Genomic DNA, 26,292 nt, shown 5'->3' with positions numbered 1-26,292 from the left:
AAGGTAGGGGAGGCGGGGGCAGAGTGGACAATATGTAAAAGAATAACGTAGAAAAGGCCCTTTGCCTCCTCCTACCTGCCTCGGTCTGCAAGTCTTGCCCAGCCGTTGTTACGCTGTTTCCACCAAAGACGACCGCATGCATGGAGGAGAGAATGGAAATCGGATGAAGGAATTGAACCGTCATGTGGCCCTCCTTCTCCGGTGGGCACCACATACCGTCCCCGATCTGCCGCCGTGAGCTGAACGGTATGGGCCCGGCCGCTCGGGGAATGGGAGCGACGGAATGGGGTCAATGATTTAAGAAGCCACCCCACACGATGGATCATGTCAGATTTGATGGGCAATTTTGTATGCGAGCTGTCACCTGAAGCTTAAGCTGATTGCAACTGGTGTTTATGAGACCCGTTGAGAAACAATTTCGGCCAACGCATGCCGTTGCAAGAGAGGACAGAAAACGTTCACAAAATGGTGTAGATGGAAACGGAAGGAAATCCTCTTGGTCCTTGATGCATTATTCTGTGATTCTTATTACTGACCTAGGTAGTAGTTGGAGATGACATTCGCCGAAACCCCCAGATCAGCGCCAATTTACATAATAAAACGACTTAGCCACCTCTGTCGACACCATCTCCGCATCACCCTCTAACCCAATCGAAGCCAGTCAGCAACGGTGCCAGAGTCAGCGGTAAGACCGGCTACAACATTAAATTAGAAATTATCGCCTTGCAGCATTGTGCATCAATCGTACAAATATAAATCAGTTGTTCTGCGATACCATCGTCGATGTGCTTCAAGTCAGGACCACAGTACACAACGTGGGCTTGATCAAGACTTCAAAACCTCCGTCAGATTGTCTGCTTCAACCACTGTGACGGCCCGGAGACGATATGCCCACGACTGCTATCCCACCGCATGCGGTCAGGGCACCCCCGATCTGACGGCCTCCGGCCCGAACGGCAGGGAAGAGGGCGGCGGCGGATGTGAGGCTGCACGTCTGCCGACGTCTGCCCCTGGACCCCCGAGGCCCAACTTCGCCGTGATCTATCCCGATGACTTTGTCTTTTATGGATGCTGGACCAACCTTGGTTGGCGAGCGCAAGATAGAGTAGTCGTGAGCAGTAAAATTAAAAACTAACGTTGCGTCGGCAATACACGAAGCGGCTATAAGGGTACCCCCAACGCCCGCGGGCTACGCTCGTCATGAGACCACCCGCGAAAACAATACAGGCACGGTAGCAAGGCAAACAGCGATAGACAAAGAAAACGATGCGTCATGGTGACAATGTGCCGGCGAGGGGTGCCGTTCAAACTCTGCCCTTCTCCAAATCTTCCCGTCCATTCTTATGCAAACTACCCGAGTCGAGTATCCACCATCTCTAACCCCCTACTAACTGTTTCCTGTTGTAGTCTGTTTTGCGGCAAAACGTCGGCACCCGACCGCGAAAGAAAACACCTCATAAAGGTAATCGTAAGGCATCGTCGCAGGTCGTGGCTCGAGTTGACATAGGCCGAATTCGCCGATAGAAAGGAGATGTCTGTCTCGGCTTGTCGTGATTCCTGGGTAGTTCCAGTTGCGCCCTCAGGCTGTTGAACTCGTCCTCTATCCATCGCTCCAACTTTTCCTCTCCAAACGTCTCCACAGCACGAAAATTATGCACACAAATTAGAAAAAGGCCATCAAAGATCGTAAGCGGACGTGTCGTGCCGATCCGTCGATACTCTAGAGGTATTCACGAGAAACAAAAGCAAAAACATCCACGCCAGGTAACTGCTGGTCATGGGCTCTTCACTTGTAGAATCTGATGATGGCCTTTGCGCTGCCGGAAATGGCCGTCTGGGAATTGCGTGTTAGTCAATGGACGATGTCCATGCGCCAAAGTAGGTAAACTTACAGTACAGCCAGTGCCACCTCCGGTGTAGGAGCCGCCAACAAGCGCACACTTGCTGTTAGCACCCGTGATTTCAATGTTGAAATCAAGCTGGGCAGTCGATGTTGGTGCGTTGTTGAAGATGGAGATGTAGGTGTTGCCATCGGTGCTCTTGCCAACACCAATGTTAACGGGAGCCCAGTTACCAGCTCCAAGAGGGTCCTTGGAGCTCTTCCAGACGCAGGCATCCTCGACACCGTAGCCGAGCTTGTTGACGTAGTACTGGGCGGTGGTAGGGCTGTCGTTCCAGACGTAGTAGTCGGCGGAGGCGGGGTTGGTGAGAGCCAATTGCTGGCCAGGCTGGGGAACAGTGGCGATGACCATGGACTCGGTACCGGGGTAGTCGGTACGGCAGACGCAGGAGATGTCGTCGAGGTCGTTCTGAATGAAAACGCCGCCGGCTCCCTGTTCGCAGAGGGTCTTCTTGGTAGGGCGGGATAGCTCGAGGTAGCCATCGGCGTTGCAGTAAAGTCCACCAATAGACTGCTTGGTCGAGCCCTGAGCGGTGGGCCATTGGGTCTTCTGGTAGCCAACGGGGCAAGAGTAGGAACAGAAGGAGTTCTTGGAGCAGCCGCCGTCAGAGGCAACGGCAGTCTCGATGAATGAGATAGCGGCGTCACCGATGCTGTAGTTGGGGGTTCTCTGGATGCCAGTCCAGCCGTTGGTGCCGAGATAGTCGACGGCAACGGCGCCGTAGTCGGAGGGGAACTGGGAGCAAGGAATGGTGCCGCTGGGAAACTCGGCGGTCAGGCCCTTGCCTCCGGAGCTGCTGGAGCCTCCGCTCGAGGCCTTGGTGGAAGCGGGCGCCTGAGTAGAGGTGGAGGAAGGCGTCGGGGTCGGGGTGGGGGTAGGAGTCGGCGTCGGGGTAGGCGTCGGGGTGGACGAGGTGGAAGACTTCGCAACCTTGGCCTCGAAGAACTGGGCGTCCTTAGAAGTGGAAGCCACGGGGGCCTTGGAGGTCGAGGCCGACGGCAGAGGGGTCGAGGAGGGGGTGGTCTCGCCGACGACAACGAACAGGCCATCGGCGATGCCCTTCTTGGCCTCCTCTTCACTAATAGGCTTTCCTCCCAATTCGTAGGCGACCACAGTCGGGCCGGACTCGTACACGACGACAACGTCGCGCTGGTCGAGAGCGGTATCCCTCTTGACGTGGCGGTGGCGGTGGTTGTGGGGTTGAGCAACAACACCGGCGGCGAGGGATGCCGCAATGGCGAGGTTAACGATGGACCTCATATTGTCGATTGATGTTGATATTCTAGAGTACGTGTTAGCGCAACTTGAACCTCAATTGCGTTGGAGGGTACACAAAAGGCGCTTCATAGGGGGGCGGTGAGACGCTGTATCAGCAGACAATGAATGAGCTTGAAAATGGCAAAAACAACAACTACAACATCAACGATGCAGTTGCTGCTTTGTTCATTGCTTTCAATGCCGCGCGCAAGGTGGTGGTATTTCCTCTTGCGATACTGTGTTGCGCGTTTTGCCCCGAATCGCTTTCGTGTAGACCCCTAATTGGGAGGCGTTTTCCCCCGTCACAACCACTCACTCACCCTTTTCTCGCGAGTAGTACAGTCAGAATCGAGAATCGTTTCGATGTATGGCGTGCCTTGTCGGTGTTGATAGTGATCGAAACGGAGAAAATCGTACTAGGTGATTACAGGATAACGAGTGTTGGCTGATTCGAATTCAAAAGAGTGTAAGTGAGAGCGAACTCTCTAGTTGGGAATCAACGCGGTGAACGAGAATGAAGAGCTCGATGACCAGGAGAAACTGAGAAGAGGGAGAAGGAGAGGGTGAAGTGGAGGAAAACAGGGTAAAGAGGCCATGTCGTGGATCCCTTGGGAAATTAGGAAGACCAGGCGCGGCAGGTACGCCAGGTACAAAGCCGTACAAGCCACCCGGGCCTCCAAGACCACCCCCAGGCACTATTATCAGAAACAAGACCAGACGATCCCGCCCGCGGGCTGCAGGTACAGACACACGCTTACGAGGGCACCCGCCGTACCTCGCAGCAAAGCGGTGCATCTGCCCCAGAAGGGGAAGGAAAGGGGGTTATCTGCCCGGATTGGACTAGCGGTAAATTAGAATTAGTGGTTCGTTGGATCCATTTATTTTTACGTTGACATTTACAAGCACCCAGACCGGGCCCTGACCTGCACCTGTACCTGGACCTGGACCTGGGCCTTGACCTGCGCTCTCGCTTCGCGTTCAATTGCTGTTATTAATCCGTACACAGAAAGGCCAGGTACGGATACCGTACTTCCATTGGGTGCTTGGCTGATTGCTCCTTCCATCTTGAACTCGCTGCTTCTCACCTGCCCGCGGGATCCCATAATTCCTTCCCAAGGATCCCAGCCACGAGCCCACGACCGACTTGAGTGGACTCTGGAGGAACACAGAGAGGGAGGACCACAAGGTGCTGCATGCGAAGCCTGGGGACACATGCACATGCGCATAGCGGACCCAGAAGGCGCAAATCCCCCTCTTTTTGGCATGTCTGCATTGTGTCGTACGAGGAAAGTGGAAGGCGCCTGCAGCCAACAGGCGTGGCCCCCTTCCTCCTTCTTGGGTTCCTTCCTGGCCAAAAGACCCAGAAAGCAGCTGGTAATGGTCGGAAATCCGGGTCCAAGGCATGGGAAGCATATTGCCTTCATTTGCCATTTTCATCATCCATGGGCCAACTTGTCCAAGAAGAACGGCACATCTTCATGGATGCACTTGTACTTTGTGCCTTCATCCTGGCGCAGCGCCCAAAAACACACACAAAAAATCAACCCAGCTGTGGCACTCTCCCACGAGGCACTTTCAGGGACGTCCCGGTCACACTGCTTGACGCTCCCGCCGCGGCATCGACTTTCGTCTTCCACACAGCTGTCGTCCCATCATTTCTTTATTTGTATCATTCTTTTTCTGCTCGCCTCAGGCAAAACCAGTTCGTCCCATCGGGCGTCCATTCTATGCTTCTGGGCAGAAAATAAAAGGCAACGTCAGAAACCAAATTGACGACGGTACCTGTAGGAAACAACCGCAGTGCACATATACGACCCGACGGGATCTAATGCGAGACAAACCAACTGGCGAAACAAGCCATCACCGCCAACCATAGCCGTTGCGTGTCAAGCCACCGCCTTGTCCGCATTTTCCTCTCCCCCCTTTTTCTTCCAGAGTCCGCCTCTGTATCCGTATTCTCGCTGCACAATTAGACGAATGGATCATATCATCCCCGGACAAAGATGTTGTAGCGCTGCGGAAATATTCGTCGTCACCCCAGCTCCAACTCGACAAGCCCGGTCAGCCGAATGACGATCACCGCTGCCATTGCATGCGACAGTTGAACGGATTATTCCTACAAAGACACTACGCATACAATCCCAGTCAGAACCCTGTCCCCTGATACAACACAGCCAGTCTGTCGCCGTGTCAATTGACGGCTCGATTTTCCCTCTTGGTCTTTGTCGACGACTCTGGCCCTCACCCAGTCGAATCAGATTGCCTTGGCACAATTAAAGAACCATGCATAGGTAAACCAATCCCTGCTCCCACTAACCATGGGCTGGCTTTTGGCAGCTTTGCTCAATTTCGACACTGCGAGGCAATTAACCGTCTGTCAAGCGCCTTTCCCGAAAGTGTCGACGACGTTATTTCCACTCGCCAGCCTGGTCAATTGGTCTCATTTGTTTTTATCGATTCGTCGCTATCGTTGTCGTCGCCCTTGGCTGTTGTCGTCGTCACCTCACATCTCAATTCACCGAAGTGGGAATGGGATAACATCTGGCACCAGTAACTAGCCTTTTCCCATTGAACCATGGTCCTCCCCCCTATTGTTTAGGTCTTCTCCAGACCCCAAAAGCCAGTCTCCAACCATTCATTGTTGATTTCGGCTGTCCTTGGCACCGTGCTGCAGCCACCGTGCGCTACTACGATTGACATCAAGCGCTCATACGAGATTCGGCTGTAAGCGACGTTACACGGTTACTATTGACATCGCCGTAGAGATGGATCACGGGTGGCGGGTAACGGAGGTTATTGCAACCCCAGTTACCCCTATTGTCTATTGGATTTCTGGTACAGATACGCACTCAAGGAGTAGGAAGAGCTTTGAAGTCTGGAGTCCAGCAAGCGCCACTGGCCAAGGGTCGAGAACAGATTCGCGATGAACCCTTCTTGCGCACGTACGGAGTACATGTCCATGTCATCTGAAATCTGGAGAATCCTTGACCGGCTGATGCATAGCTATCCTGAGCGGGAAAAGCCAACCTTCAGTTCAAGATGGCTCATGAGGAATATATCATCGGTCTACCAAAGGCTAATGTACACGAAGCTTCGCTACAGAATTCCGCCTGAAATGCGCGATGCAGTAGCCCCCGCCACCAGTGCTACGTGGGCTTCTTTGTGAGGATTTGGCAAATCTCTCTAGCAACCAAATCTTATTTACAACCACGACGGCCAAAGTGCCAGATGCCATTTATCTTACAGGCTTCCGCTAGAACAAATGAATGGGGAATCGAGAAATTTCGGCTTCTCGTCGGGCTGTGGCTCATCTCCTCCCCAGGTGTCCAAGAAGACCGTACCTAACTACTTTCTCAACAACAAAACTATGGGCCGAAAGATCAACGACAAAGAGCTAACTCGTCGCGATCCACGCCAATGGCTTCAATAGCGTTGCACATCGTCCATTATCCACCGGTCGCTGATTAGTAACGACGAACGCTCGTACTTGGCCCGACACTACCTCCAAATATCCATCACCTGCAACTACTGCGGTTGCCAAGACGAAGGGACAACAAAAACATGGAGATCCAACCAAGCTTCGATCGTACCTACTTACCTAGGTACGGATACAGCGCGTGCTCGCTCAATCACGACCCTTCAAAGGCGTCATGCCTCTGGCCACTCACACCACCTACGAGGTATTCGTACTACGTACAGATATTCCTATAGGCCATGAACATTTACCTGCTGGGCCGTGCCATTTGCTTCGTCTCATTTCGGCCATGACGTCCACAAATCCACACCACAATTTCGGAAGTTACGATCGATCTGCGCTAGAGCGAAAAGCAATGGCTGCGCAGCCACCATCTTCCCACCTGAAACGTTGAAACATCGACAGCCTTCTGGGTCCAGGCCTGTACGATTTATCGGTCTTCACGAGAGGTGCAGGGAGAGGCCCTTCTCTCAAGGACCCAAACCCAAAGGACTTTTACGAGGAGAGTCATGTCACGAGCCCTGCTGGCTGCTGCACGAAAGACCCTCCCCCTCATCGGCTCGAGAGTGCCGTGGGTTATACTTGTTCGTACCTTACCTGGGGCTTGCGTAAGTGGTCGGCATCGACGATAATCTTGTTCGATTAATAGTCCCCCACTTCACGCCGGAATAGTACGATATACTCAAGTGAAAGTCACCCAATTGGTGGTCGAACTCGCGTCACTGGAAAATTACACCCACCAAACCTCTTACTTTGGAATTCGTGATTTTGAACATCACCGAGGCCCTCGTCCGCAACATCAAAGAAATCTGTCATGGCGCCTGCTTCCAGAACGAGAGATTCCTGGCGGGCGTCCGTTCCATGCCAGCAGAACGACGCGACTTTGATCAAAACAACGCCAACTCACCCACGAGACTCATACGCCTGATTTGCACATGTGTTACAAAAACACGCTATCTGACGATGCATTCCAGACTTGACGTTGGTTTGGTTATCAATCCCACGGTCAAGTGCTGCTCTCAGCTCTGGCCCACGCCCTCACGGCTTCTAGAGCCTCACGGGACGGGACCGCCGTTGTTTTGACCAGAGACATTGGTCAGAAACAGGGGGGACGATTGATTGTCAGGCACAGGAATGGCTAATGGCGGCACTTGAATTAATCAATTTATCTTTTCGTTGAAGTTATACCTCTTGATTGACGGCAGCTGTCGAGGCACGGCACCATCAATCGCATATCGCTGTCGTCTCGTTTCTTCCTGGTGCAAGCTTTTGCGCCCTTTCCGTCTGGCAAGCTCGACTGAAATCCAGGCGCAACACGACTCGTGTTGCATAGCAAACACGACGTGGGCATAGCGTAGATGGTCGGTTGGTCACCAAAGCGTCCCGAACAGGCTACTTTTCTTGTCTCACTTTCTGACCACCAGCTGGGCCATTGTTGACAAATTTTGTTATGGAGGGGCGAGCATTCCAGCGACTACCGGCAACACTTGGTCGGCGGCGGCAGCAAGCCGGCGTTGGATATTGATTGTGCAGAAATGGCTACCGCCATGGCGCAACCGTTGAGCCCAGCGCAAGTGCGTACCATATCGACGGGATTGTTTGGACAAGAACCCATGCCTGGTCGTATGCAACCTCTTCCACTCTCAGGATGCTCAAGAAGAGGGGTTAGGCTCTACACTTCTTTTGATTATCACGATCCAGGGCGGGGGAGGGAAGCGGTTGTCTCTTTTCCCCTCTCCCTTTCCCACCCCTTCACAGCTGATAGATATCCCTTGGGTATCCGTTTGTATCTTCCTTTTTTTCTAATAGTGTCTCTGCGGTATGCTTGGCGAGAAGGCTTTGCGCGCTGTTTTCAAGATGGTCAAAGAGCAACAAAACTCTGCATCCCTCCCTCTCTCGACTTGGAGCTTACGAGTTCCCCTTCACTTACATTCGCAGCGAGGCACACGGCTCTTTCTGTGCCTTTCGCTTGGCTCGATTCGGCTTCTTGGCATGAATTATCATCACCTCTCATCTCATGAGTAACCTACATACCTGCATATATCTGAGCCAAAGAGGGAAGCGGCAATGTGTGTGTCCACCCAGGTTGTCTTCCGTGTCACGTTGAAACCCCATCGTGAGTCGAGTATCCCTTGCATGTAGGCCCTTGCAAGTTGCAATGACTTGTCGCATAGCAGGTGATGCTACAGTCTGAGGAGGGATCGAGATTGATTATTGTCGTTTGTCTGGGACAGAGCAAGTTGAGCACCGTGACCAGAAACGGCAACCAAGGGTGAAATGAAATAGAATTCAAAGATTCGATGGACCTGATGTCTAAAAGGCATTGAAATTCCGATATTCTGTCTCCTCAAGGAAGACCTAGAGCCTCGAGGCTAGACTTTCTGCAACGACCGCTATAATACATGAGAGGGAAAAGCCGATATCAGGATCCTCAGTGTGAAAAACTACCAGAATGAAGGAAAAATCCGTCGCGGAAAATCCTGGGACATGGCCATAGACTGGTCCCATGGTCCAACGACGGACCAACTCAAAACTTTTTTTCATATCGAGGTCCACCGTGCACATCTACCAGTGCCCTGAATAAAACGCCTTCCCCCGGGACGAAACGGGTCGTCCTGCTAACTGATGGGTCAGAGAGGCAGAAACATGGGTGTGATAAACGAGAGATGAGAAATCAAGACGCCGACAATGAGTGAAAAACGCCAATTTGTCCTCCTGCTGCCGCTGCATGAGGTATCCTCTTGCCCGCTCCCCACCAGAAACATTTCGTCGTTGTTACATAGGTGATAGGTTGCGCCGACGGCTGAAGAACATGCCGTCGTTTGTACCTGCGTATGCTGCATTATACTTTGACTTCCGTCGCTTCGTCACCACGGGCCTCCAGCTGTTTCTTGAGACCCGTGACTTCGCTCGTGAGAAGTCCAATCTGCGCCTGCTTCGCGCTCTCTGCTTTTTCAAAAGCCGTGACCTTATCCGACAGCTGTTTTACCTTGTCTTCGAGGCTCTGGATGTACGCCCAGACACCCGGGTCCGTGGCGAACATGTTGCCGCCATTCTCAGCCCCACTTCCTGGCTGCGTTCCGCTGGAACCACGAGCATGGGCGGCTCCGGCAGGAGCCGCGCCGGCCTGTGATGCCGGAGCAACGAAGGCTGGAGAATAGTATCAGCGTGTGATCAAATTACAGGCGCAAATCTCAAAAGGCACAACTCACCTGGTGAAGTGTTCCTGTCAGAAGGCCTGCGGCCATATTGGTGCTGCTGGAACTGTTGCGTCAGACTTGGCGATCGTTGTCTCGCAATGTTGTTTGTATCATGCCCGGGGCTCAATGGCTTCGGGCTCTCCGTCATGCCACTTTGTGAGTAGACAGAAGCGCCACTTACGGGCACAGAAGACACGCTCGTATTCGGCGTGTGAGCACCAGCAATGCTGTTAGGCATGCTTGGGGACGTGGTCGAACTTGCTGTACCACGGTCAACATTGGGCGGATAGAGCCCGCCGGTCCCGGGTCGTGGACCTGCTGGTGGGTATGTACGCGAATGAGCGCTATATCCATCGATGCTACCCGGTCCACCTGCAATATGCTGTGCCTTGATGCTTGGCAGGCTCAGGCGCCTCTCCTCTTCCGTTAAGTCTTCTTCGTTGGCATACACTATGCCGGCCATTGAATCATCGCCATCATGCATACTCGGCCCGTCCAAGTCATCGGTCTGGTCGAAACTGCCCATACTGGAGCGGCGGCCCGCACAACCACCCGCACCCTTGCTGTGCCGAGCGAGTGCGTCGCCCCGGGCAAACTTCCGATCGCACTTCGGACATATGTGGGGTTTCTCGCCCGTGTGCAATTTGCTATGACGCTTCAAATCGTGGAGGCGTCGGAAGCGCATGTTACACTCCTGACATATGTACGGCTTTTCCTGGCTGTGAGTGAGCAGATGGCTCTTGAGGTTGTGGTGACGCGTAAACTCCGTCTCGCAAAACGGGCACTTGTGCTTCTTGCCGGATTGAGTCGGAGAATCGTGGCCGGGCGACGGCATGGGAAAGCTCATGCCGCGCGCCGGTGGAGCGGGCATCATGGCGGCGGCTTGGAGCGAACCCGGATATGAAAGTGATCCGGGCGTATTCTTCTCATCGTGAACCGGGGCCGGGTGCGGCGGCTGAGGCTGATGCTGTGGCTGTTGAGATTGTTCGCTCAACTTGGGATCAACTTCCATTGGGCCTGGACTGGCCGTCACTAAAGCGCCTGCAATACTAGCTGCGCTCACTGCGCTTTGTGGACTGATCTCGGCAGGTTCTGCGGGCGCATTGCTAACTTGGGGGATTGACACCGGTTCGGGCGCCTTGGTGGTGACCTCCATGGCAGCCGTTGGAGCTTGGGGTGCTTCGTCGGGTCGACTCATGGCGGCGACACTACCGGCCAGTACGGAAAGCACCGAGTGGCCTGGGTTGTCGCTTGAGGCGGGTGGATTTAAGCGCTGTTCGCGTTTGCGTTCCTCTTCCAGAGCTTCGAGCGCCGCGGCGGCTGTCAATGGTGTCGGTGAGCGTCTTGACGATGCCAAGCCGAAACGAGCGGACTTCGTGGGGGAGGGATAGTCGATAGAGGGAGGGATAGGAGGAACGGCGCCTTCGACGATAGGGTCGACAACAGACGTGGGCGAAGTAGGAGTAGACTCGCGCGCCCTCTTGAGCGATTTGGTGCGAGCAGGATCTCCCCCAAACGCAAAAGTGTCTGATGCGACCGGCGTCGTCGCTGCCAGGAGGGGGGCTTCGGTCGCAATGGGACCGTTATCCGAGGCCATGAGCGGGCGAAAGCATCAAGCGATTAATTGGAGGGTTTGAATTGGAAAAGAAAGCTCCGATGCGACCGCGTCGTCGAGGTTGTTGATGGTCAACGACAAGTCATGGGAGCTTCGAATCGTTCAGCCACACGTGGCGGTTCTTGTTCGTGGATGACCCCGAATTTGACGGGACGAGCGGACGAGTCGCGGTGGAATGTGGCGGAACCGATTTGGGCGGGATTGAATAATGGCTAACGCAAGCCGGTCTCGATGGCGAGTAATTCGTTGGAAATTGAATTTGTTACGCGCGCAAAACCAGTGGCGGGGTGGAAATCTGGCTGGCGGCAGCGATGTTGAAGAAGAGGGAAAAGAGAACTGAATTCCAAGTGTGGCAGAAGCTGGAGGAAAAGGGAAGGGTGGAGGGCGGGTGCAGCAAGATAGAGTAAGGCAAATGGTCAGAAAGTTGAGTGAGAGAGGTGTGACGGCGTCTGCGAATGAGGGCGAGTTGGGGCTTGCGGTTTCTGCCACAACAGACGGCGGGCGGCGGGTGCGGGAGGTACGGACACACACTGGGGCGGCCGCACACGCTACTTGCCTTCCTTACCACCTGAGGTGAGGAACGACAAAGGTATCCGTACTCCGTACCTGCCTGCCTGCCGAGCTTAGGTAAGCTTTCGTGAGACGAGGTAGGTAGGTACCTACCTACTTACATGCCTCTCTCCTCCTGCCTAAGGTGACCAACCAGGACATGGAAGGTCAGGCAGGCCGCTCGCTGCCCGCAGGCGCACGGAAAGGCGGTTCGTTCTCGGTTGCGGCAGCGCGGCAGTGTTGGAGGACAACTGACAGGACGACGGGAGGAGGGAACTGGAACTGTGAACATGATCCATCCCGACTGCTGCAGTTGTTGTCGCCAATGCTGCTGCTTGCATCTAACTACTTACCTGAGTTTGGGGAAGGCAGTCACGCCGTTATCCCAGAAGCCCAACAACCAAGTCCCTTCCCTTTTCCTAGGTATCTCGCCTGTGCCTCCTCCCGGATATCTTTACGTGGCATGGCGATGGGTACCTACCTCCCTGTACCACCGTCATGGTACCCGTCGGAGTTGATCAAAGTATGGAATACTTTGTAGCTGAATATCGAGGAACGGTGTACTCGATACATTACCCACCCACCTCAACTTCTCTCAGGCGGCGGACATACATCTCAAGCCACACCCATGCGCGCGCACATACACACACTGTTTCTCACTCGTCCCCTAACTCCGTCTTGGCATTCTCTGAATTACGCCACGCCCTGTGAATGCATATTTGAACTATCTCGATACTTGCGGCTTATTGAGCGCCACACTACGGAGTGATGGAATCAATATCGGGTCAAGGAAAATAAAAACATGCCTCACTCTTGCTCCCAGCTCTAGTCGTCATAACAAGTGTGACATGCCGAAGAACGAGGTTCCACGCTGACTGGTCGTCGGTCCATAAGGTAGTGTACAGAGTAAGGTATTGGAATTGTGAATGCGACGGAGTCGGGTTCCGGGGACCAGGCTGGATGACGAGGGAGAGGTAGAGAAATGGAAGGGAAGGAAACCTGAGAGAATGGAGCCCGAAAGCAAGGGCCTTTCAGCCCCCGCGGTGGCTGTGCAAGAAAATCAAGAGCCCCATCCCATCCATGCCCCAGCCTCCCAGTGCCCTTTGCTGGGAGTCTGGGACACACGCGAGTGGCTAAAAAGTTCATCTCCGTCTCCACTCAAATCCACTCAGTGGCTTCCCATAGGTTCTCGGCCAGGGAACATCAGGTCCCGGTTCCAATTTTCACCTCGTAAACCGACGTGGCTTTGCAACCGCACTACCGACAGGCCAAGTCACCGATACTTGTTTCTCTTGTTCCACTATTGTCGCTCGCCCTGCTTACGGCTGCAGTCTCCAGGTGCCCTTCACTTGGTTCCTCCACGCACATCGCCCCTCTCTCTTCTTTTCCCCCGCAGCAGGCATATTGGGAGACTGCTACGCGGTTCAGCGGACAGTAGGAGTGCCCGTGGCTGAATACCTGCCGAGGAACCTACCTGTGCCTACCTTACCTGACCGAGAGCTCTCCAATTACAAACGCCTCGCATCACGCTTGCTATGTACTCTACACGCGCAAACTCCGCACACCTGGCCGGGAGTACCTTGATTGTATCTGAACATTCCCTCACCTCAGGGTTTGGGATCGACTCCCTCAAGCATGAAGCTAATGATAACGGGATCGATCGTTTCTGCCGATTTGCTCTTAGCATCACTCGTTTTTCAATTGTTGAGCCGCAATGTGGTCGGTCGCCCCTCAACGCGCTGCAGAGAACCAACGGAGAGGGCATGGCACCAGGCGGACCGACGACGGGTGGACGGGAGAGCGCATGCACTTCAATCAACACACCGTTGCCAGGCACCCGCCATGATGCCTATCTTCTTCCAACCCACCGGAGCCTCGCCTGGCTGTGACCCAGTGCCTTGCTCTGCTTGCCTTGTCCAGTCCCGAGGCCGCCTGGGCTGAGGCTGAGGCTTCTTTGGTGGACGGCTAGCATCCACCGCACAGGTTTCGCTTACAAGTTCTAAGGGATACGGCGGAAAAGGCGGCGCTCTCCTTTGTACCATCGCCGGCTATTCCTTCGGCGGTACAGAGATCATGGAACGATCTCGATAATCACCTCTGCTCAGGAACCGGAATCCCGCGGCCTTGGTTGCCAACTTTCTGCCCAGGCAAAACAACAAACATACGGACAGGTAGGCAAGGAGCGAGTCAGTCATCGGCCAATGAAGGGATAGAGTCGACTCCGTCGCAAACCACCAACGGCGACGCCTTGGGTATTACATACTTCAGCTTTGGTCAGCTATTAACCCGTGACGAATCACCTCGGAGCCAGGTCCGTCCCTATTCGGCCATCAATTCTCTAGCTCCCCATACTAGTGCCTATTTTGTAACCCCTGGAGCTCGCGAGGCACCTGAACTGGGAATCATTTGGGTGGCACTTCATACAGGCGATGCTACCCAAATGTGGCTGAACCATCCAAACAGACACAAATTCGACAAAGCAGACATGACCAACGATGCCGCGGAGCATTTCCTACGGCAACCAAAGTCGCATCCAACGTTCCGCACCTTCGATCCCGCGATCACTCACTGTCGAACCATGAGATCATTGGCCTAATCTATCCCTCACCTTCGCCGCCAAACCCTACATTACCACGCGGTAATGCCCCTTCTCGCTCTCTTGTTGGATCGTGTTCCTTATGACGACGACGTCCAGGCCCCGCGATGTGTTAGGCAAGCAGCAAATCCCACACCAGCACGTCGTGGGAAGAGAGAAGCCGCCGTGGTTTTACGCAAGCCTCTCGCGACTCTAATTCGTCATTTTCCGCTGCTATTCGCCCTTCTTCAATCTTCCTCAGCCTCTGGTGTGATGAGCGTGAGCTCTCCGCTGACTGATGGCCCCCGAGACGCTGCGTCAGCTGAGCCACGGCCTAGCCAGAGCTCATTTCGTCCCCTGCCTGTCAACACCCATTGGCCGCTATCACTTTGCGCCGCTGATCCCTCGCTGCTCAGGACCTTGACGGGACAGCACCACTCACCTGAGCCCTTCCGAGTACAGGGCCTGGCTCTTTACCATGCTCATCGTCATCAATCGCCTGGCTCGATGGCGCGGGGCACCCTGTTGCGGGGACAACAGCATCCGTGATGATGCGCACCTCGATGCGCCAACCGCTGTGCCAGTTTCGATCAAGATGCCACGAGTTAGACTGCTAGGCAATCATCATCGCGAACGCCATTGCCTTGACTTGCCTGCCGTGCCAGCTTGCCACATCGTTGACACTCTCGGGTTGATCATGGTCGCAGCCCGCACTCTTCAGCTGAGGTACTCCAGCCTCGCCACATTTCATGCTTACATGGGGAAAGCAGCCTATTCAAAAGCTGACTACGTCATCTTTCACGGAGGTGTTCCTGCCACGAACAAGAGCCGCGCGACCTGGCCAACGACAGGATGACTGGATACCTTTGGCAATCCAATGACGGCAGTTGAATGCCCTGCTGAGCGAATCCAGTCGCCTGACTTCAAGATAGACTAGTCCCGATTCCGCACTTTCTGCGGTGAGGCTGGCTGAGGCCTTAGCGGTTCAGCAATGTGTCTCGGCAGGTCGCAAGTATGTGAAATGGCTTTGTGATTTTGAGAATTGTCTAATTCCTCTGCCTGTTATTCATCGCTTCATTCTGTTGTAATTTCTGGCTGTGTCCCTGCCTCTGAGGATGCCCGTCATAGAGTCGCCGCACTTTGCTGAAGCGCAGAGTCTACTCTAAATCTTGGGTTGAGACAGCTAGGTAGGCTGAAAAGAACACCTGGTGTGCGGACTTGTATCCTGGTAAAGAAGGTGGAAATACCTCTAGGGTAGCAGTGGCGGATAAGAGAGCCGCTCAAGGTTAGTTACAACCTAAGTTCGTATTGTAGCCGACTCAATTGCCACCCACCTAGGTTGGTGAGACTTGACTTGCCTGGAAATCAAGCTATTGCTCATGTCGAGTGAGTTCCTACCTCTGGTTGTGAGTCTACGCATAAGGGAGAAGTGAGCATCGGCCTGCACTCCCTTCTGGAGCTGCCTCATTGGAAGAAGTGTTTAGGCTCTTACACTTCTGCTGGGAGTGCCCGTCCCATCACCTTTATGGCACGTTTCGCGAGAAGATGACGAAGAAGGTGTGCAAAGTAGCCTCAACGGCACTGAAGCCTCTTCAATACATTCATGGAAGCCTTGTGTGCCTCTCAGGTTCCGGAAGGGATCGCAGCCTAGCATCACATCTGTATGAATTCTGGACAAGAGCAGAACCCAGTCGCGGCTGACTTGGAACATGGCGAGATGTTATCTCTGGTAAACTAGGAAGGCTTTCTGGGTAAATGACGTGTGTGCGTGGCTTGCGTAGTCACAATGTCTGAGTTGGCCGCCGAAGTCATGTTCGACAAAAGTTACAATTTTGACTTGACGTGTGCTCAAGTAGTTGAACGGAAACATTTGTCAACGTAGATGCCCTTGGTTAAAGTAGTGATTTTAAAAAACAATCCTGGTATTTGAGCCCTGAGCAAGTACACTCAGTCCACATGAATTACTTTACTATTTTAAATATACTACTGTGCAAATTCTACAAGGTTACCTCGACTTCAGGCTTTCGTTTCGAGTCGAATGTGGAAGCCCTATTGCCAGGTCAGGGTAACTTGACAGTATAGTGCTTGAGAAAGACTTGAGTATGATTTGCCAGTTGCTGAAAATCCTTGATAGGCTGCCCCAAGTGGTGCATCTATCAGTTATTTCAGTCAGACATCTTGCAAAATGACAGGCTAACTTTGTCGATGGGGTCTTTGCTTTGTTGCGTTGTTGTGAAAATAAGAGGACTCTAGAAACTTTTCCTGGAAATGAGTACATTTTCCAAGGTCATAGTTCCACACAAGGTTCATAAGATCTGTTCCGCCGTGACGGTCATATGTGAGAAGTATTTTGTGCTCTCAACAGTGTCATCACGAGTAACTACTAGAACTCCGATGTCTTACAATCCCTTACCATGCTTGTTCACAGAATACTCTCTTTTGCTTGTATACTCTGATGGTTGGCAATTAACATCTGCCTAAACAACGTCTGAGCTTTCAAGCAGTTATGCAAATCATTATCTTCCCACAACTTGGACCAGACTCACATCAATGAGTTAGGCATAGAGCGCTTGTCTGGACGCGCCACTGAGTGAAATTATCAGTGAAACAAGACTGAGCAACTGCCGTAACTGCTGTCTACGGATTCGACGAAGAACAGGCGGAGGCAACTGGACACATAGCAGATGAAAGACTTCAATCGGCATATGCCAGGCTCGTTGAGTTTTAAGGTGCCAACTTGCAAATTCTTTACAATCCACTTGTTGTGCTGGAGGATATTGCTGACTTGCTCTATTCCCATGCTATATCGGCCACGATACCGATGACGAGTCCACCAGTGCCTCCTTGACCAGACTGCTGGGAATGGGAGGGAGGGCCAACCGCAACTTCGTGTGGATAGGCCTTAACATTAAGTTATCTACACAGAGTCGACGTTTCTGTGATACTTCATTGCGAGCTGGCCTTTACCCTCACCTTCTCCTTGCCTCCCTCCCCCCCCAGCCCTCACATACACTGGGTTGTCAACTCCACTCCGCTCTATCACATAGATTATCTCAGCCCAAACTCAAGTCTACTCGCCCTAATCGAGAGATCATGCCATGAGAGTATAGAACAAACAGCACCTCAGGTTTGGACTCAAGTGTACCGAGGTGGATGTTACCAAAGTGAGCAAGAGACCTTGATATTCTCTCTACAAGCACGGAATCGCTCGCCGCCACAGGAAGGGACACCAGAGAAAGACTGGATACTAGATTTAGGTGACAACATATTCGTCTCACAGTAGGATAGACGGCAAGTGATAAGAATTATAACGATAAGTATCAATTAATTTCCCCACCCAATGAGAGTGTACTGTTCTTTCCCCCGTATATCTCATGGAGCCATGCCATCCTTGACCGTTTACCACCCCCTATGGCGCTCTATCATGAAGTTCCCATCTCGTTTCCCATGTTTTTGTTTCAATCGTCAAGTCGTTAAAAGTCTTCTCATCGTACAAGTACACGTCGTTCAACATACAAACATTCATCAGACATCGCCCCTTCCTTTTGTTGAGTCCTCGCCACCTCCTCGTGAGGCGGTGTTCTTCATGCTCTTCTTGTCTACCATTATTCATAATATCCATGCATTCAATGGGCGTGCGCAACTATAGCCACGTAAGTGTCGTCTGGGATTCTTTCTATGATCCACAGCGTACGCTCAATTACCTTATCGGCTTGCAGCGAAGGGAATGAACGCAGCAGCTTATTAGGGCTGATAGATTGTTAGCATGTGCAACTCAAGTCTAGAGGACGCGGAAAACATACCTCGGAGAGCTCATGAGCTGATCCCGCATGCCCATCAGCTGGGCTACAATACAGAGAATATTCAGATGGGGCCCGTAGGCGAAGAGAAAGTCCCACAATCTGAGGACTTCGGGAAGCGGAGGCGTACAGGCACATAGCGTCAGAACCGAGGGGAAAGCGTAGATCTCAGCCGTGAGGCCTTTGGAGTGCAAGTAGCCGCTTAACTTCGAGTCGACCGTGGCAAGGACCTTGTCAACCAGCGCCAGACCCTTGTGTACGCCGTCCATAGCGCCGCGGATGTAGCCGGGGCATTCGCGCGTGAGGAGTGTGTAGAACGCGATGAAGGCCTCGGATTCGCTCCTTGCTGCGTATAGAAAAGGCGCGGCCAGCACGTTCATTCCTTGCACGTATGTTCCGGGCTCCGCAGCATGGCTGGATTCGGAGCCTTCTGTGGTCAAGGTGAGGGCCCTGGCACGGTTTCTGGCACCCGGCGAAAAAGCGGGATCTTGCGAGTACGCTGTGGCTGTCGACGTCGATGTCGAGCTGTCCTGCGATATGGAGCTTCTTCCAGTGCTGGGTCGCTCCTTGCGCTGCTCCTCCCGCACATCGTGTAGACGCCAGGCCACGGCGTTGAGGAGGCGAATCAGGCTAGCCTCGCTCACACGTCTCCTGAACAAAGGATCAGTCGTAAGGGTTCGAAAGGTATCGTTGCGAATCTTGGAGTAGGCTGGGGAGGCTCCGCGGTGAATCAGGCCCAAGTAGTCATCGGTCGGGAGAACGGGGGTATCCAGCAGGATGAGCCAGACGTATATACGTAAGGTTGACTGCGTGGCAATGAGTCAGCATTGGTGTATATGCTTGATGGGCATGAAGGGTAATGTTTACCATGCCGTCGCTATCACTCTTGATGCCCTCGCTCAAGATTTTGCGACGAGCCATACCTAAAGCCTCAATTGTCTCTCCTTCGGGGGGACCCTCTTTAATAAGTTGTTGGAGAGACATAGTCGCGTACTTGGGGCTGATGCCCATCATGCTGCGCTTGCCCGTAGCCAGCGCATTTATATGATGGATAACAGGCGCCGGCGCATCGCTATTGGATCGTCCTCGAGTGTGTCGCGCCACGTTGGAAGAAGAGCTCGGGTCGCGTCGCGTAGGAGAGATATTTCGTTGCGTGATTTGTGTCAAGCGTTGCTGCGAGATCAAGGAAGGTTGATGAAGGGGTTGAAGCTGAAGAGCAGCCTTGGAGCCAAGGTTATGTGCGGATTGCAGTTTGCGAAGGCGATGGGTACGCGGAGACGGTGGTGGGAGCAATTCTGTGGTTTTGGCTTGCGACAAGTTGTGCGCCGGATGGGCGAGAGGGTCTCTTGGGGGACTCGGCGGCATCTTTGCGACTGAGGAATTGGACCAGCTACATTCACTAATTGAGGGACAACGGGAATATACGATGGGTTATTGGAAGAGTATTCTGAAAAATTGGCAGGGCACGGTATGAAGAACCGCCAGAAGAGAAAAAAGGGGCAAGACAACAAGCGTAGCGAGGTGACCAACACCTCGTGGGCTGCTATTTTTGGCCCAAGGCGGGGAGGAGGAGGTTGGTGATTGCAGACTCGGTGGTGTAGATGACAAGCATTGCAGGTGTTGGCGGTTTGGAGTTTGTTTTCTGACTAAGGCAAAGCGACTTGTTGCCCGGGGAGAGAGGGGCTGTTGAGGACTCGCGTCGGTCAATTGCCCCGTGTTTTTTCGCGTACCAAATATCGCTGGCGACCAGCAGCTCAACGATTCCAGCGCTGAATGGTCAATTCCAAAATTTTCATGTTACTCATTCTCAGGGTTCTAGTCCAGCCTCGCCGGCCGAAAGTGTGAGACCTCCGTATGGTATGCAATCCACTTTCCGAAATTTGGCAAATTCGTAGCAATGACTCCAATCTCTGAACGAAACAACCGTCAAGAAGGCGAGAACATTGATCATCGAGGCTGGTACCTGGAAAAACGGGGCAAGCAACTGAAAGACTACTGTAGGTATTGTGTAAGGTTAGCTTACTTAATCTTGAACTTCCTCTTCGAGCCACACCGTGCAGGTCCGGGTCGAACCCCCACAGGACGGAACCCTTCCGGAACCGTCGGCGCAGCTGTCCCGAGCCGGTTGCGGAAAATCGTTAAACCTAGACCTCCCCGTCGATTATCCGAGCTGAACGTCTTTCCTTATGTCAGCCTGCTGTTGTCGCAAGCTTGGCGTCATGAGTGCGTCTCTAGCTGTTGGTCCAAGCTGGCCCATGACGTTGGCCATCCGTAACCACATCCGCTTTACGGATCCTCTTAGCAATAGGCAACTCCAGTCTCCAGTCTCTAGTATCCGGAAGGCCAGGCGACTACGGATTCTGCCCACACAATGCAGCAGATTATCCCGGAACCCCATCCCGTGAATCCGTCTGCCATCGTCTTTCGCCTGGGGCCGAGCATCCCCTGTCTCTCTCTAGACTCTTGAGCATCTCGCAGTTTGCCGCCATTGTCGACGGTCTGATTCGCACGTGCAGTGACCACGAGAAAGTGCAGCATCACACGTCCCGACAATCATGGCCATCTGAGATTCTGGTCCGAATCTGTCAAGGACCAGCCCAGCTTCTCATCTCGTTCAAAAGCTTCGCACCACACTTCGTGAGACAAGCAACCAGTCAAGGCGAAGAAGTCTCAGAAGGGTCCAACCAGGTTGAGCATCTCCGCAGCCATGTACCCCACTCTCTCATCACCTCAAACAAGGGTACTATTGCACCATCGCCAAGTTGCAGAAGCTGAACCTCATTGGTCAGCACGCTAGGTACCGTCCCAAATGCGGTAGTTCTTTGGATACTCGTCTCCTCCCCGTGGAAACATGTGTTGCACAACTGGGAACACTTTAGCATTTGGGCATTGTCCCTCACCCGACACTCTGCTCTGATTTTTCATCGTCTCCAGTTTATCACGTCGGTCAACAAGGCAGCGCTTCGCCCGGCTCCATGACTGACGACACATGAGCATTGGCATTCTCCAATTTCTGCAGTCTGGCCAGAGGAAACCCGAGCTTTCCCCTCGTGCTCCTGTATCTCTGACATGCCGCGTGGTAAGCCAAGTTGAGACTTGAGAGAGCGAGAGAAACCACGCAACAATTCCCTCCGAGACCGCATCTTTCGCATGGTCCGTTCCTCCACTTCATCACAGCTGAATACGGCGCATTGTGCATATAGAGTACTTCATCCAATGGCGCTTATTGAAAATCGTACGGACGAGCCCGTCTGATATTACCAATTCGATATCAAATCAGCAAGAGAGCGCAGGTCCCTTGTCTGGTGGGTATAAGATAATTGGGCTCGCAGCATGTACCGACTCCATTGCCCGTCTCCACTAAGCTTTGAATGGCAAAGACTCGATGGCGACATCGCCCCGGTTTCGACATCGCGGGAGGAGTGCGGATACTACCACCACAAAGAGCTTCTGCTGACACCAACAATTGTTGCTATTAAATCCGCGCCATTGAGGGATTCATACACCCCCTGTCAGAGTTTTCCCTCTTTCTCGAGTCGCTCTTGCCGTCGTCGTCTTCTCCTCGGCTCTTCTGCAACGCTCATTTCTTGGCTGCCGCCGTCATCCCGGTGCCACATCTCTTGGCCCATGAGATCCATCGTCTTGTCAAGCAAGAATGCCTTAAGAGCCTCCCTTGGCACTCCACTACCGAAGTTTCTGAAGTCAATCAAAAGCTTGTCTGTCCGCCTTCCTCAGCCTAAGTTAAAGAGCTTGTGATAGTCTTTGAAGAGCTTCGAAGAGCTTCCGAAAGATTTGAAGAGTTCCTGTTTCAGTCGCACAACCCGATCAGGTTGCTCCAGACCACCCAGGCCACACGATACAGATATCTTGTCGCCACTATTGTGTGAAGGGTTGTTGTCTCATCCCTTCTTGTCAGCCACAAGCGCTTCTGTCGCCATTTTCGCACGCCGCCAAATTACGGCTTTTTTCCTGTGTCGGGAACTCTCTCGCTCATCGTTGAGTCGACCATCGTTGTCTCGACCAATTAATGCCCCTTTGACCGATTGCGCAACTTTGCAAGGGCTGTCAAGTAGCGACAATTTCGCACCTCCTGCCCCAAATCGCCACCCCCGTCGAGCCTCCAGGACTGGAAGCGTTCTAGTCACGGTTTGCACCATTAGCTTCTGCCCACTACGCACCCCGGTTCCCATTCCTGCTGCCCTTTCTCGACCGCCAAATCCCACGGCGACCCCCGTGGACCCAGGAGTGTGGCACGGTGACCACCCCCGGTGACTCCTATATAGCCTTGGGACATCTTCGCCAAAAAAGGAGCGAGGTCCTGTGTGCTACTCGTCTCTGTAGTCAAGAGCTCGACAAGTAATTCCTCAGAGTCTCAGCCGGTTTCCGGTCCGATCAACCACCATGTCGAGCACAAGCACCAAGATTGGCCATGGCCTGGCCAAGGTCTTGGGCATCAAGCTCGAGAAGCCCGAGAACGAAGAGATGTTACGCGGAGAGTCTGTATTCTCTGTCCAGTCCTCGGACACATTCGTTGAGGAGGAGCCAACAACGGCTGAGTGGCTCCTCGAACTTCTTCCCGACGGCCACGAAGTCCTTGCATACATCCGCTCTCTCTTCCCCTTCCTCAACTGGATTGGTCATTACAACCTGCAGTGGTTCCTTGGTGACTTGGTCGCCGGTGTCACTGTTGGTGCTGTTGTGGTACCCCAGGGTATGGCTTACGCTTTGCTCGCAAAGCTTGATCCTCAGTTCGGTCTCTACTCATCCTTCATGGGTGTCATTATCTACTGGTTCTTCGCTACATCCAAGGATATCACCATCGGGGTATGTAAATCCTCTTCCAAACCACATTGATACTCTACTAACTGACTAATAGCCCGTAGCTGTTATGTCCACTGTCGTTGGTAACCTCATTACCGATGTCCAGGCGGACTTTCCCCAATACGAAGGTCATCAGATTGCGTCTGCTCTAGCTATCATTGCCGGCGCCATCATTCTCTTCATTGGCCTGATTCGAATGGGATGGATTGTCGACTTGATCTCTTTGACCTCTCTGTCGGCCTTCATGACTGGTTCTGCCATCAGCATCGCTGTTGGCCAGTTAGTCACATTGTTGGGCATCAAGGGTGTCAACACAAGAGAGGCTACCTACCTGGTCTTCATCAACACCCTCAAGGCCCTCCCCAAGACAAAGCTGGATGCTGCCATGGGCCTGACTGCCCTCACCATGCTCTACCTTTTGCGGTTCATCTTCACTAGTCTGGCCAAGAAGTATCCTCAGAAGTCGAAGCTTTTCTTCTTCCTCTCAACCTTACGAACTGTCTTCGTCATCTTACTCTACACCATGATCAGTTGGCTGGTCAACATGAACAGACGGTCAAACCCGCTGTTCAAGATTTTGGGAGAAGTTCCAAGAGGTTAGTGCAATTTTCACTCGGCTAGTATACTGTGATCTAATCAAAGTTACAGGTTTCCAGAATGCTGGCGCCCCGAAGATCGACACCGACCTCATCAGCGCTTTCTTGCCTTTCCTGCCTGCCAGCGTTATTGTGTTGGTCATTGAGCACGTTGCCATCTCGAAATCTTTCGGTCGCGTCAACAACTACACCATCAACCCGTCTCAAGAGTTCGTTGCTATTGGTGTTACCAACGTCATCGCACCTTTCCTTGGCGGGTATCCCTCTACGGGCTCGTTCAGTCGTACCGCTATCAAGTCCAAGGCTGGCGTCAGAACTCCCTTCGCTGGTGTCATCACTGGCCTTATTGTCTTGCTTGCCATCTACGCTCTCACGGCTGTGTTCTTCTACATCTCCAGCGCGTCACTAGCTGCAGTCATCATTCATGCCGTCGGCGATCTTATTACGCCGCCCAACACTGTTTACCAATTCTGGCGTGTCTCGCCTCTAGAAGTCGTCATCTTCTTCGTCGGTGTCTTTGTCACCATTTTCTCTTCCATTGAGAACGGAATCTACGCCACAATCTGCATCTCTGCCGTGCTGCTCCTCTGGCGCATTCTCCGTAGCCAGGGACGCTTCCTCGGAAAGGTCAAGATTCACTCCGTCGTCGGTGACCACGTCATTGGCGAAGACCACCGACAAGTCATTGGTGAGTACGGCACCTTCAACGCCAGCGACAACGCCGCCCGTAACGTTTTCCTGCCCATCGACCACGGCGACGGATCCAACCCCGAGGTCTCCTTGGACGAGCCGTACCCCGGCATCTTCATCTACCGCTTCTCCGAGGGCTTCAACTACCCGAACGCCAGCCACTCCCTCGAGTACCTCACCGATTACATCTTTGCCCGGACGCGCCGCACAAACATGCAGTCGTACGGAAGACTGGGCGACCGCCCCTGGAACGACCCGGGCCCGTCCCGCAAGGCCAAGAAGGCGCAGGCCCAGATGCACGAGGAGGAGAACAGACCGACGCTCAAGGCCATCATCCTCGACTTCAGCTCCGTCAACCATGTCGACCTGACGTCCATCCAGCAGCTCATTGACGTCCGCAACCAGCTCGACCGCTACGCATCCCCCGACAAGGTGAACTGGCACATTGCCTGCATCAACAACCGGTGGACCAAGCGTGCTCTCGTTGCCGCCGGTTTCGGCTACCCCGTCGACCGCAACGACGGCACACAGCACCAGTGGAAGTCCATCTTCAGCGTCGCCGAAATTGGCGGCTCCGAGTCGGCGGCTGCGGTCGCGGAGAAGGAGGCCAACGAGAAGGAGCTCTCGACGCACGCGCGGGGCGCGAGGACTATTGACGAGGAGGCCTTGGGCAAGGACGGCGCATACGACCAAATCGACCCCGTCTCGTCGGGCTCGAGGAAGGGCGGCGCCGGCGCCGGCAACGTTGGTGGTGGCCCCAGGAGGAAGGGTGTCGTTGTCCACGGCCTCAACAGGCCGCTGTTCCACGTCGATCTTACGAGCGCGCTGCAGAGCGCCATCGCCAACAGTGAGGGCAGGGGTATTGTTGAAGAGGATGCAGAGGACCCCAAGAGTCCCAGCACCTCTAGTGATTGAGAGAAATGTGAATGTTTAGGGATGGAAACAGATGTATAGCGATTTTTTGATACCCTAGGTGGGAAATCTTATTGAAGAAAGAAAAAGTCGGTGCAAGATACGAAATTAGGCACACAGAAGATGTTGATGACGATATATCACCCTGTGGGGAGAGCAAGTTTGCGTCTTGCAGTTAATGTTACAAGAATTGAAAATACTACGATCCAGCCATCCGAGTCTCATTTAAGTGATTTGTTGTTCATTTTGTTCTAGGCATGTAAGTACGTAGAAAGGCTCAGCCTTGAGGAATTTATCTGTACGTAACTACCCTCCAGCAGAGGTTACTAGCATATACATCTCTCTTTGAGTTGGTCCTGTCTCAGAACCCGTTGAATTCGCAGAGTAATAAGATGTTTCCTTCGGATGCTTCCTGATGATGTATCTTGTTCCCCGGTGTCGGCAGATAAAACCCCTCTATTGCCACTATCACGAACTTACACACTTCAAGCTAAACCGTCGCCGCCCTTACGTCTCAGACCACAATCCTCGTAAAAGAATACATTCTCCGTCACAATCTAATTAAACAATACGACCCCACAGCCTACAACAACTTTTTTCTCGTCCTCCCTCGTCCGACGTTCCCCCAATCCTCAAAACCAACATCACATCAACACCACGCATCCAGAACCCACCTACACCAACACATCTCCACCAAAACACCAAAAATAACCAAAAGACATACAACACCAGGTATTCGCTGGTCGTCACCGACCCAACTACTAATCCGGCCCTCATTGGCTTATCTATGGGAGAGCGGACGGGATCCCGAGTTTTCCAATGGGTATGGTCGTATGTGGTTGTTTGAAGAGGGTAGGGCATACATGATGGCAGAGACGACAGGATCGTGATTACGGCTGAC

The 26,292-nt window shown here is 53.2% G+C and overlaps 6 protein-coding genes across 6 annotated transcripts; 2 read left to right on the top strand and 4 right to left on the bottom strand.

Annotated features, from left to right (window-relative positions):
- Positions 1 to 1,786: 1,786 nt before the first annotated feature.
- CPAR01_14741 (beta-glucosidase) lies at positions 1,787 to 3,161 on the bottom strand (the record flags this gene model as incomplete). Its single annotated transcript, XM_060498991.1, has 2 exons — positions 1,787 to 1,834; positions 1,893 to 3,161. 2 exons carry the CDS (start codon positions 3,159 to 3,161, stop codon positions 1,787 to 1,789), a joined length of 1,317 nt encoding a protein of 438 aa, XP_060342454.1.
- An 893-nt stretch (positions 3,162 to 4,054) lies between these two features.
- On the bottom strand, positions 4,055 to 4,582 carry CPAR01_14740 (uncharacterized protein; the record flags this gene model as incomplete). Its single annotated transcript, XM_060498990.1, has 1 exon — positions 4,055 to 4,582. The coding sequence occupies one exon, from the start codon at positions 4,580 to 4,582 to the stop codon at positions 4,055 to 4,057; it is 528 nt and encodes a 175-aa protein (XP_060342453.1).
- A 4,893-nt stretch (positions 4,583 to 9,475) lies between these two features.
- On the bottom strand, positions 9,476 to 11,430 carry CPAR01_14739 (uncharacterized protein; the record flags this gene model as incomplete). Its single annotated transcript, XM_060498989.1, has 2 exons — positions 9,476 to 9,783; positions 9,846 to 11,430. 2 exons carry the CDS (start codon positions 11,428 to 11,430, stop codon positions 9,476 to 9,478), a joined length of 1,893 nt encoding a protein of 630 aa, XP_060342452.1.
- A 6,768-nt stretch (positions 11,431 to 18,198) lies between these two features.
- On the bottom strand, positions 18,199 to 19,737 carry CPAR01_14738 (TBC domain-containing protein; the record flags this gene model as incomplete). Its single annotated transcript, XM_060498988.1, has 3 exons — positions 18,199 to 18,322; positions 18,376 to 19,178; positions 19,240 to 19,737. The coding sequence occupies 3 exons, from the start codon at positions 19,735 to 19,737 to the stop codon at positions 18,199 to 18,201; spliced, it is 1,425 nt and encodes a 474-aa protein (XP_060342451.1).
- A 1,006-nt stretch (positions 19,738 to 20,743) lies between these two features.
- Positions 20,744 to 20,839, top strand: CPAR01_14737 (uncharacterized protein; the record flags this gene model as incomplete). Its single annotated transcript, XM_060498987.1, has 1 exon — positions 20,744 to 20,839. One exon carries the CDS (start codon positions 20,744 to 20,746, stop codon positions 20,837 to 20,839), a length of 96 nt encoding a protein of 31 aa, XP_060342450.1.
- A 1,934-nt stretch (positions 20,840 to 22,773) lies between these two features.
- CPAR01_14736 (sulfate permease) lies at positions 22,774 to 25,394 on the top strand (the record flags this gene model as incomplete). The annotated part of the gene is made up of 3 exons (XM_060498986.1): positions 22,774 to 23,196; positions 23,249 to 23,789; positions 23,842 to 25,394. The coding sequence occupies 3 exons, from the start codon at positions 22,774 to 22,776 to the stop codon at positions 25,392 to 25,394; spliced, it is 2,517 nt and encodes an 838-aa protein (XP_060342449.1).
- Positions 25,395 to 26,292: the final 898 nt, after the last annotated feature.

This window comes from Colletotrichum paranaense, assembly GCF_030867605.1.
Source record: "Colletotrichum paranaense strain IMI 384185 chromosome Unknown Scaffold_16.1, whole genome shotgun sequence".
Taxonomy (NCBI): Eukaryota; Fungi; Ascomycota; class Sordariomycetes; order Glomerellales; family Glomerellaceae; genus Colletotrichum; species Colletotrichum paranaense.
Note: the sequence above shows the minus strand (reverse complement) of the source record. Positions and strands in the feature narration are given on the sequence as shown.